The sequence below is a fragment of the Lathamus discolor genome, chromosome 5, assembly GCF_037157495.1.
Source record: "Lathamus discolor isolate bLatDis1 chromosome 5, bLatDis1.hap1, whole genome shotgun sequence".
In the NCBI taxonomy this organism is placed as follows: Eukaryota; Metazoa; Chordata; class Aves; order Psittaciformes; family Psittacidae; genus Lathamus; species Lathamus discolor.
In genome coordinates this window covers 107,270,668-107,282,895 of record NC_088888.1, presented here as the reverse complement: position 1 = coordinate 107,282,895, position 12,228 = coordinate 107,270,668, and the positions used below count along the sequence as shown (strand labels likewise).

The window sequence follows — 12,228 nt, the reverse complement described above, 5'->3', positions numbered from 1 at the left end:
ACAGATCAGAGTGCAACCTTTTCCATTAGTAACAGTTATAACAATTATCCTAGTAACACTTATTTTCTCAATTTCAACAATTAGAGGTTTCCACTGTAATTGATTAAACTGTCATATCTGTCAACAAGTAAAACAAGACAACTCTCATTTGGTACTTTTCCAGTGTAAACAACATAAAAATCACACAACTTTTAAATAATTTTGGTTGTACAAGACCTCTGAGCCTCATCTGTTCTAACACCGTGTTCAAAGGATTGCCAACTTAAGTTAAATTACATTGCTGAGCACCTTGACCAGTTGTTCATATCTCAACGTATGCAAAAACTACAACGTCACTAGTCTTTTGGCCTCGGGGATTAACAAGCCTCACTATAAATGTTTTCTTTATATCCAGTCAGGGTTGTAATCTGTAGTCCTTACCTCATGCCTGTGTTGCGAACAAATCCATCCCTACCTTTCCCCTTTCTGACATAGTGGCCCTTTGCTAGGTTTACTCCAGTTTGTTCATCTTTGTAATTTTGGAGACTCCAAAACTGAACACAGTAGACCAGAAACAGTTTCAAAAATGCTGAAAACGCAGGCATATTTGCTTTTTTCAGTACTCACTCTACATAGTGCCCAATACAGTGCAATTTATGGTTAGTCCTCACTATTACACTCACAGAATCACAAAATCATAGATTCACAGAATGGTTGAGGATGGAAGGGACCACTGGGGGTCATCTAGTCCAACATCCTTGCTTAAGGAGGGTCGTCTAGAACACATAGCTCAGGATGTGTTCCATAGCTCAAGAGTTCTGTATCCAGATGGCTCTTGAATATCTCCAGGGAAGGAGACGCTACAACCTCTCTGGGAAACCTCTTCAAATACTCAATCATCCTCACGGTAAAGTTCTTCCTCATGCCCAGGTGTAACTTCCTGTGTTTTAGTTTATGCCCATTGCTCTCATCCTATCACCTGCTACCACTGAGAATAGTCTGACCCCATCCTTTTGACATCCCCCACTTCAGATACTTGTACATATTAATCAGATCCCCCCCTTAGCCGTCCCTTCTCTAGGCTGAACAGGCACAGCTCCCTCAGATTTTCCTCATATGAACAAACTTCCAGACCCTTAATCGTTCTAGGAGCCCTTCTTTGGATTTGCTCCATGACCTCCAATCTCTCTTGTACTATGGTGCCCTGAACTGTACATGGTACTCCAGGTTGAGGCTTCACTAGGGCTAAGGAGAGAAGGAGGGTCACCTCCCTTGTCCTGCTGGCAGTGCTCATCCTGCTCATCCAGGATACCACTGACCTTCTCGGGCACATTGCTGCTAGTTCGTGGATGACTTTTTGTTCACCAGGACCCCAAGATTCCTCCCAGCAGAGCTGCTTTCCAGCAGGTCAGCCCTCAGCCTGTAGGGGTGCATGGGGTTATTCCTCCCTAGGTGCAGAACCTTGCACTTACCTTTATTAAATTTTGAAAGGTTCCTCTCCGCCCATCTCTCCAGCCTGTCTAGATCCCTCTGAATGACAGCACATCACCCTAGGGTATCAGCCACTCCTCCCAGTTTTTTAACGTCATCAAAGTTGCTGAAAAGGCACTCGATCCCTTCATGCAAGTCATCGATGAATAAGTGACTCATATGCAACTTGTTGTCTACCAACAATCCTTAAGTGCTTTCAGTTAGACTGTTCCCTAGACAGTCAGTCCTCTCAGCTATTTACTTTTAGACCTTTTCTGTCAGATCACTCCTTCAGCTTTTTGAGATTCACCTGAACAGCAGCCGTATTATGCAGCATATTGACTGCTGCCTGCAACTTGGTGTCAACCCCGAGTTTGCCAACCGTGTGCTCCTTTCTATGCAATTATAAATCAACAAATCACATCACTACCATTTTGTTTGGTAGAGCAAATAAATGGGTTTCCCAGGTAATGAAAAGCAAAAGATTGTTCTGAAAGCACACTTTACAAGAGACTACAGTAGGAGCTAAGTGACTACAAGGATGTGAATTTAAATGGAAAAATAACCACATTATATATAAAAGCAATAACAGCTGCTCTGGTCAGCAATTACTTGAGACTAAATGTGGACAGAAACAGTCAATGCGCACACAAATACCCTTCTGATTTGTCAGTATTTTCACCTATTCTCATCTTATCCCATATACCCAGAAATGCCAAAACAAATATGTGCTCTAATGGTGTGGACAATAATCTCTTAATCTTTATCCACTACTGGGTAAAAGTATCAATGACAGAAATATCCTTGTCTCCTTCTTTGACTTTTACATTGTAGGCTTGATGTAAAGAAGCCATAGCATGAACAGGAGCTTGGCCCAATACATTCTTTTACCCTCATGGAAAAGTCTATAAGCAAGATTCCATCTTGTTTGCAACAATATCAATGTGGAGGCACCTCAGTAGCCAGCTGAGTTTATTTGCATTGCTGGAGATTAAGATCAAGTCTTACTATAATTGGGTGCGTCAATCATTAGCACAGAGCCTTTGTACCTGTCATTCACATTGACTGCAAATTTCACATACAAGGAGCATTACATACCAAACTCATTTCAGAGTATTTCACCTCTTCCAGTACAAGAGGTAAGAGGAAATAAAAAACGGAACACAACCTTCTTGCAAGACTGTGCACTTGACAATGCACAGTTCTATCTGGTCATTATTTGAATTCTATAATACCTGTGACGCTGAGTCACCTTGTCCTATCAGGAAACAGAAGAGGTATAAATCTCCCTCCAGTGAAGAGCCCCAGTCACTTCCACAACTACCTGAAGAAGGACGGAAGAAACCTCTGATCTTCCAGGAAACAAAAAGGTAGGATTGATCGGTTTGCTTAAAGTAACACAGTTCTTTTCATGTGTTAAAATGCAACCTATTGTCAGATGACTTCTTGAACAATTTAAGACAGTCACAGAAAGAGGATTTTATTTATTGAAAAATAAGGACTACATAGGCAGTAGTGTAATACAACCTGAAAAAAAAAAAAAAAAGAAAAAGAGAGAAAATTTATGAATAATGAAAAACAGACTAAAAAACACCTGTGTGCAAGAAATTAGTTAGGCAGATTATATGAAAGAGACAGACCAAACTGTTCAATTGGATATATATTCAGTTCAGTATATTCTTTTGCTTTATGTAGCTATCACAATTTATCTTCAGGGTGAGGAAATTAGCACCCTGTGCAATTTACCACTAATATACAAGGTGATTGTTAAGTAGGACTTTGTGCAATAATATTGTACAAATGAAATAGCAGCTAGTATTATTCCATTCCAGGTCTTTTTCAAGGATAATAAAAAATAATGAGGATGTTGTTTTGTAATAAGTATTGAATTGCATGAACCATTTAGGACACACCTTTTTTTTTAGGAGGAGAGATGGGAAAAACGTATTCACACAAGTTTGCTAAACTCATACAAACTAGGGATGCTAAAGCACCATCTTTCAGTGGCAGATCCCTGTACACAGATGGAGTTGCAGGAAAGTCAGTAAGACTTGGCACATGTCCTGATTTATGTTTGATTGAGGGGGAACAAGGGAGGGGGACAGGGAGATTGATTTTAGGACCAGTGCCTAGAAATTAATGCAGAGCAATTAAATTTACATCTCATAAACTATAAGCATTTGGTTGAAATCAGTGGGATTGCCAAAAGTATGTTAATATCTTGGAGCAGGAAACCCGCTAGATCTTAAAAAGCATTTCAATGGCATTTTGAAACTTGTATCATGTATTAAATTACCAATTATATTTAATTGAAAGTTAATTCATAGAAAATATTACAGTGAATGAATACTTTGCCCATGTCTTTAAGTCAGCGTCTTCATTTGATTTTGCAAAACAGAAAGCTTCACAATTTCAATGAAAAGTTGTTTCTCTTTTGAAACAATTTGGTTTTATGCACTTTAAGATCAAAAAAGGTTGTTTTCTATTTGCATATCCTCACATTTCACACTCAGAAGACACAGTTTTGTTTGTAACTTGAGTACAGCTAAAAATAACCCCCAACTCCTTTTACTTTCTAGTCAGAAATAAAGTTAAAATAATAGTTTTTCGTGTTATTGGGAGTATAATCTTTTGTTGCTAAACACTAGGTCATATACATTGCAAAGTTTTGTAGCTGCTTTGAGAAATAAGAGGTAGAAAAGTTAGAAAAAAACTTCTGTAATCCTGAAGCACTTCAAAGAGGCGCAGGTGATGTCAAAATTAAACATAAGAGACATAAATCAATATCTGGAACAGAAAATCAATGACTTATACTGCTAATTATCAGTATGTTTTTCCTCCAAACTAACTAGATCTTTCCTCAACTACAAGTACTTGGAATAAGCCACCCTATTTTGTGGCTGTGGGAGTATAATTGTACAGATGTGGCCAGTCTGTCCATTTTTTTTGCCTCTGAGCTACAACTGCCCATAGCCACAGTCCACTTCCACTCTTTGTTCTTTAGTAGAGCTGGAGTAACATCTTCGCCTACAAGACAGGGACTGTAAGTCACCTCCAGTGAAATGTAAAAAAGCTGGTGAGGAAAATGGGCCTTGTTGTACCATTTGAAAAAAAAGGAATTTTTTCTTACTCACATGTTCTTGAAGAGCCAGAGCACCTTGTGTTTTATATAAAATAGTTGCCTCGAGGTAAAGGGGTTCTGCTGAGTATGAATAGATCAACAAATCTTATTGGCCTTTCCCCAAGAGCAAATTAAAGTTAAAACCTGCAGCCCCCTCAAAACCAAATAAGAAGTTAAGCTAATAATATACCACTGTGGTAACATGCACATAAACTCCCTTGGAGTGGGAGGCTGGGAATAATGCCAAAATAAGTAAACTCCACTCTAGTCACCTGCTTGCCTGCCCAAGGTAGCTAAGCAGAAACAACCTGAATATAACTCTTATGTCTGATTGCAATCAGACACCTGAACTTTTAAATTACCTGCATTACCTCCTGGATCACTATAGTGATTTGGAATGGCATCTTGAGGCTCCTAAGCAAGTAGAGTCCAGGGTCTGGTAGTTGCTTCTTTAATGAGAGAGGGTTCTCATTTCTGGTGTCATTTCACACTACCTGTAACATAATCAAGAGCTGTTGTAAAAAAATAAATAATAATAAATAAAAAAAAAAAAAACAACCAACCAACCAAAAGAAAACAACAACAACAACAAAAAAAAAAAAACCACCAAAAAATGCTTTCTGAAACAAGTCTTTCCCAGGAAGCCAGAGCTGGCCCAGTTCTGGTCCAGCCAGTTCTGCACCAGCTCGCATGCAAGGCTTCACAGCGGTGGTCATTAAGTAAGGGTTTTAAATCCTAACTCAGACACCTAAGTGTAGAGATCTGCACATAGGTTGGGAGTTTAAATCCCCTTTCAACCAACTCAGACCAGTCAAAGCGGGCAATGGGGAGTAGGGGGCATTTCAGATTAAAGCAAGCTAAAAGCAGCATCTCACCCCAGCTGTTCCACAGTATGGCAATAAGCAGAAGGCTTCCTATGGGAAGGGAAGTACAAAGGTCCTCACTAATACACTGTGAATTCAGGTGATGGTATTTGGCCAGGATTATAGCAGGAAGTATGAGACATAGAAAGCATTTGGTTTATAAAAATTTGGATATTCAGAGGGGGAAATAACTATTGGTTTACTTCTAAAATTGGGAGGAGGAGAGAAGGAGGAAAGAAAGAAAACTTACCTTGTTACTTAAGTATAAGCCAGGAAATACATAGAAAGATGCATTATGTACTGAGAGAAATGAAAGCTCAGTAAAAAAAAAAACAAACAATTAAATCCTCATTCTCCACTTTTCAGAGATGATTCTGCCGGTGGTGTTCCTGTGTCTCACAGTTGTGGTGCCTCTGTCCACTGCAGAGGTAGGATGCACACTTCGTACTCAGAAAATTTAGATGGGACCTGGGTACTTGTGGTCTGACAGAATATGGCTTTTCCTTTGCACACTATCATATGCAGAAAGAGTAATGAGATATCTAGGATCTGGAAAACATTAATCCTCAAAGTCTGTTTAATTTCAAAGCAGTAGACTGGTTCCACGCTTACACACTAAGGAATCTATAGACTCAGTGTTGCTTACGACTCGGGTCAGAGATGACTCTGTTTCCCAGAATCTCCAATACGCAGATCTAGTAGTTTGGACCTCACAGAGATCATAGAATCACAGAATGGTTTGGGTTGGAAGGGACTTTAAAGATCACTTAGTTTCAACCCCCCTGCCAAGTCTGATACAGTAGCCTAAATTGAAGAGGTGTTCCAGGATATCTCAGCCATCCACAGAAGGCTGACAGATATGACACAGGAAGCTCTATGTTGTGGAACCACTGAAAGTGCTACTGCACATGGAAGCACCCCTCAAGATGCTTAGGAGGCAAAGCATATCACAGTACTTCCTCCATCACAGGGATCATGTCGTTGATTGATATTAATATGTTGGCATTTTAGTATTTCCTAGACAGGATACAGGATTTAGTTACATTCAAATGAAAAAGGGAAACATAACATATTCTTTCAATTTAGGAACCTGAAGATTTCGATGCTCTGTCAACTAACAGAATGGATCAGCAAAACCTTATTGTTGACACACACAATACCCTCAGGAGAGGAGTAAAACCAACTGCCAGCAACATGTTGAAGATGGTAAGTTGTGTGCTGTAAATCTGTTTTTAATGCATAATGGACTCTATGAGAAATACAGGACTGTATGCAAGGTCACATTTTTTTTATTTAGCCACAAATTCAGTCTCCAGAGCTTTATTAAGGTTTGAGCGTGGCCATCACCAAAAGAAACATAAAGTTGGGCAGGTGGAAAAAAAAGTCTGGAAAATTTTGTGATGTATGAACAACAATGTCTCTTTCTTTTTGGAAAAAAAAGAATTAAAAAAAAAAGGAAAAGGAGGAGCCAAAGCATTGCTGATTGATTCTGATGTGTTCTTCATCAGTCTTCACGGATTCTGTTCTCCTGGATGCATAGTAACTTTGTTCCTACACCCCAAAAAAGGGAAGAAAATGATTTTATATATGTTTTTTCCTGATTTGAAGTGTAATTTCCAAATGTTGTTCATTCATAAGGATTATTAATTGACGTGTGTCTGAATGACTAATATTTCCTTCTTTCATTAAGGAATGGAATGCTCCAGCTGCAAAGAATGCCCAAAACTGGGCCAATGAATGTACTTTAACACACAGTCCCGCTAGCATGAGGAAAACCAGTAAGTGAAACGTGTGCTAACTGAATAATACCTCATGTATTACTGATATGACCAGTTTCAGGGGGTTGGGTTTTTTGTTGTTTTTTGTTGTTGTTGTTGTTGTTGTTGTTGTTGTTTTATGTGGAGACGCCATTTGTATGCAATGTGATTTTTTTGGTGCATGGGACAAAGGCAAAATTCTAGATATAAATCTATCCAGTAAGTGAGAAATATTCAATCCTATTCTCATTCCATCTGCATCAGTTTTACAGAGGTATATCCCAGTTTCTTCAGTGGGTGAAAAAAAAATATAGCAAGAAAACATCATCTCTCAAAGTATCTATCAGAAAAAAGAGATTCTAGAACCAGTTTATAGCAGAAACCAACTTTCATGTGCTGGATGAAACTATCTGGGAAGGAAGGTTCAAAAAGTGAAGATCCAAATTTGCAAACAACAGAATTACAGTCATGAATCTGTGGTGTACATATGCAGGTGTTGTCTACAGACATGCAGAAGGTCTGTCAACAACTACCAGCCAAACAGGCTGCCCATGCTGCAAACTGGTCAAGTGACAACTCCAGTACTGACAAAGGGTGATGTCACTGAACTGGAAAAAAACAAAACACACTGTTGTCCCATCTGGGATGAGAATTTCTATAGAAACCATACTTTCTTTGCTGTCTGTTTCTCACACATGTTGTTTTTTGCATTTTTTGGTACATTTCTCTTTTCAGATGTACAATGTGGGGAAAATCTCTTCATGTCAACTGGCCCTTTCTCATGGTCAGATGTTATTCAGTCCTGGTACAATGAGGAGGAAAATTTTGAATACGGAATTGGAGCAAAAACACAAGGTGCTGTGATTGGCCATTACACTCAGGTGGGTGCCAGTATTTTATATTTCAGGAAGAATATATAAATGTTTCTATGTTAGCTAAACAACTTTCAGCCTCTCATTATCATTAAACGGAACAAGTACAATGATCATATGAGAGTTATTCTGACAAAACAAGGTGAAAACTTTTAAAGTAACAGAGTTAAATAGAAAACAATGGGCTAAATGTCTTTATGGAGTAAAGATTAAAGATACTGATGTTTCAAAACTTCAGGAAGAAACAAAGGGAAGAAACTTGTTTGTTCAACCTCTGAAAATTGTTCAGACACTGGAAGAATAGAGTTATGAAAATATCAAGAAGGAAACATAAATAGGTTTGTTACATTCTACAGAGTTCCATTGACTCAGAGAATTTCTTGGACAATGGCTCCTGATAACCTCATCTTTTCACGCTCATGAAACACAGAATACAAAATGAAAACATTTATAAATGAGACAGCTTAACTCAAGCTTATGATATGTATGTGTGATAAATTATTAATCATTTTAACTTATAGAATCATAGAATAGTTAGGGTTGGAAAGAACCTTAAGATCATCTGGTTCCAACACCCCTGCCATGGGCAGGGACACCTCACACTAAACCATGTCACCCAAGTCTCTGTCTGAACCTGGCCTTGAAAACCTCCAGTGATGGAGCATTCACAACTTCCTTGGGCAACCCATTGCAGTGCCTCACCACCCTTACAGGAAAGAACTCCCTCCGTATATCCAATCTAAACTTCCCCTGTTTAAGTTTTAATCCATTACCCGTTGTCCTATCACTACTATCACTAATGAAGAGTCCTTCCCCATTATCCTTATAGGCCCCCTTCAGATACTGGAAGGCTGCTATGAGGGCTCCACGCAGCCTTCTCTTCTCCAGGCTGAACAGCCCCAACTTTCTCAGCCTGTCTTCATACGGGAGGTGTTCCAGTCCCCTGATCATCCTCGTGGCCCTCCTCTGGACTTGTTCCAGCAGTTCTGTGTCCTTTTTATGATATTAGCTTAAATGTTACTTGGTTCAGGAGTAAAAGCAGAGAAAAAAGTTTTTTTGAGGAAGGTGGGACTTATATTTTACTATAAAGGGTAAATAAAGTGACTTACCTTAGTTGCAAATGTTTCTGTAATGCATTTTGTGCTTAACTGATTTTAAAATGCATATTTTTAATCCTCTTATGATTTTTATTCTTATACCTACAGGTGGTTTGGTACAATTCTTATCAAATTGGATGTGCTGTCGCTTTCTGCCCCAACAGGACATACAAATACTTTTATGTCTGCCAGTACTGCCCCATGTACGTATTGATTCTGATTCTAGAACTTCTTATTACATTATCAAAATTAGTTGGGAGATAGATAGTGAAAGTTGTATTAGGGCAGATCACCCACAGCTGAGGAACAGGTCTGAAGACCATATTAGGAATATGAAAAGACAGAAAGATATTCATCAAAGGAATAATCAAAAGAAGGAAAAGCATAAAATGTATAAAAGTGACACCGATTTTCAGATTAAACTTCATTTGCCTAAAAATTATGATTATCATAATAAATAAATAAATAAATAAATAAATGTTTTCCACATTCTACTTGATATCTTGGTTCAGAAAGACATGCCAATATGTACAGTACAGTGAAGACTATAATTAATACCAAAAAAATGCAGTGGGAATTTCAAGGCAAAACGGCGTTTTCATAAACTACCTAAAATTAATTTTCACATTCACACTGTAATATTTTGTGGTGGGTGGACCTTGACTGACCACCAACAGACCACTGAGCTACTCTATCACTCCCACTCTGACCTGCTCCAACATGGGAGCAGTTGGCACTGGCTCTGTCTGAAGCAGGGGCAGCTTCTGGTGTTTTTTCACATTATATATATATATATATATATATATATATATATATATATATATATATATATATATATATAAATTTGTTGGGGAAAAACTGAGGATTGGGTATATGGGTATATACAATTAGTATATGGATGTATCCATATAGTTAAGTTTTCTCCTCAAATATATTATAGTGACTTTATAGCTTATGTTGTTGTTTCAGGGGGAATCTAATAAGTTCAATTCAGACACCCTACAAAAAAGGAGAACCCTGTGGTGATTGCCCTCATGCTTGTGATGATGGATTATGCAGTAAGTTCTACGCATTTAATTTGACTTGGATGAAGTTGATGCTTTAAAAAAATACCAATTAATTTATGCAAATGAATATTTTTTAATTATTTGTTTGAATACAGGGCCAAAAGCGCTATTACAAAACTACACTTCACTAGGTTAGGTGTCTTACCTAGGTGAGACAACTTGTGGAATGAAATCAAAGAAAGAATCTACAAGGGCAGGCAAATGTTAGGCACTGGTTGGTGTACACTGGGATCCATATATCCTCTGCTTCATGGATCAAGATATTTATATGGCCTATATATCTTCTTTAAAGATGACAATGTCTGGGTCTCCATATGGAAGCTCTCATGAATACTTCTTAGCGTAAAGAGATGTGTTGACTGCAAGTGGGGTCAAATATTTTTTTATAGTAATGACAGCACAGAAATCTGAGCTCCAAATTTCCAGCTGCAGTTTATATGGTTTTCCATAGCCAGGAGATACAATTCTCATCTTTGAATCTAGGAAATACCAGGAAAGGAGGGTACTTCTGTATCTTTTTTTCTTCTTCCTCCTTTGAACTATGGTGGCTGATCAAATAGCAGTAGGAACACGCTTGATAAGAGCAAGTGGCAAATCTGAGTTTCAAGAATTCTAACAGACCATAAAAGCATATGGGCTGAGTCTCATGATAGAAGAGTTAATTTCTATCTTTTGTTATGGAATTAAGCTACTTTTCATCATGGGCTCTAGTATAAAGGAAAAAAAAAACTTCAAAACATCTTACAAGTTTAGTAAGAAATCTTCTTGAGATAGCTAAATTTAGAATTTTTGTAAGTGTGGTCAGAGATTTTGGCTGCTTCTGTGCAGTAAATGGCAACAAAGAGGAAAAATATACAGAGGAAAGAATTATTTGTGAAAAAAATGTTTTGAATAGAAATGTTTTCATTTCCTATTTATGATTAATTTTGTGTTTCAATTCATTTTCAGCCAAGCTTTGAAATTTTGACGATGTTTATTCCAACTAACTTTGCAAAGTCTCCTGGATGTACCCATAGCTTCTTCAAGTTCATTGCCCTCTTCCTGCCAATGCAAAACTGAAATAAAATAATGGGCTCAATTTTTCCTTCCTGGACATGGATCTCCTTAGTGATTCCTTTCACAAAAACAGAATCCATCCTGCCTCTCCCACATGTGCAGAAGGACTAACTTTAGTCCAGTGGCTGACATGAGAAAAAATTATAGGAGGATGTATGTGTATATTCTGTTTGCATAGTGTTTCTAGTTTACACTAGTACTATCCAGTTTAGAATCTGCGTCTATGTCTAGAATGTACACTCGAACATACATTCTACCATATAATGCTCAGCTGTAAAAGAAAACAGACAAACAAACAAACTACAAAACTATAGTTCCTTTAAATTAATGATCCTGCTTATAAGATTATACTCAACATAAATTCAGGTAACCAAACCTGCCTTCTAATGAAAAAGCACTGTCTGAGAAAACAACTTATTTCACAATAATACATAGCCAAAGGGAAGGTCCCTGCATTTGGAAACTTTGTTTTCAATAGCAAGTAGATGTGTCTTCTAATGCTTTTTTTTTTTTTTTTTTTAATATCTGCTTTTGCTGTATCAGACACTAAATTGCTTATTCTTCACTGACCAATTCATTATAATTTTCATTCTTTCTTATTACCATGGAATAAAGTTCATTAAACCTCCACCAACTTTGTGACTTTATTGGCATTATGTCTTGAAAGGAGCCCAACTCTTTAGCAGCATAAGCAGAAACAGTTCATTTGAGAAACTGAAGATTTACTAGGCAAACCAGAAGTCAGGCAAAAAACTTTCCTTCAGACTCTCTTTCAGAGAGAAATGGCAGTTAGCATAAATAACATGCAATACCCACTTCTGTGACCTCTGGGAAGCAGGTGATTTTCTGTGCAGTCAACAACAGGACTAAATATTGTTTTAGTCTCACATACAATGGTCTCACATCCTAGTCCTCCTTTATTAAGGAAGCTGCTGTCATAATTAAG

The 12,228-nt window shown here is 37.8% G+C and overlaps 1 protein-coding gene across 1 annotated transcript; it reads left to right on the top strand.

The window, feature by feature from the left end:
* The first annotated feature begins 2,714 nt into the window (after positions 1 to 2,714).
* On the top strand, positions 2,715 to 11,912 carry LOC136015635 (cysteine-rich venom protein TEL1-like). The gene is made up of 8 exons (XM_065681830.1): positions 2,715 to 2,819; positions 5,800 to 5,861; positions 6,520 to 6,639; positions 7,124 to 7,211; positions 7,926 to 8,071; positions 9,268 to 9,362; positions 10,129 to 10,217; positions 11,175 to 11,912. The coding sequence occupies exons 2-8, from the start codon at positions 5,802 to 5,804 to the stop codon at positions 11,183 to 11,185; spliced, it is 609 nt and encodes a 202-aa protein (XP_065537902.1). The 5' UTR covers positions 2,715 to 2,819; positions 5,800 to 5,801; the 3' UTR covers positions 11,186 to 11,912.
* The last annotated feature ends 316 nt before the right edge of the window (positions 11,913 to 12,228 follow it).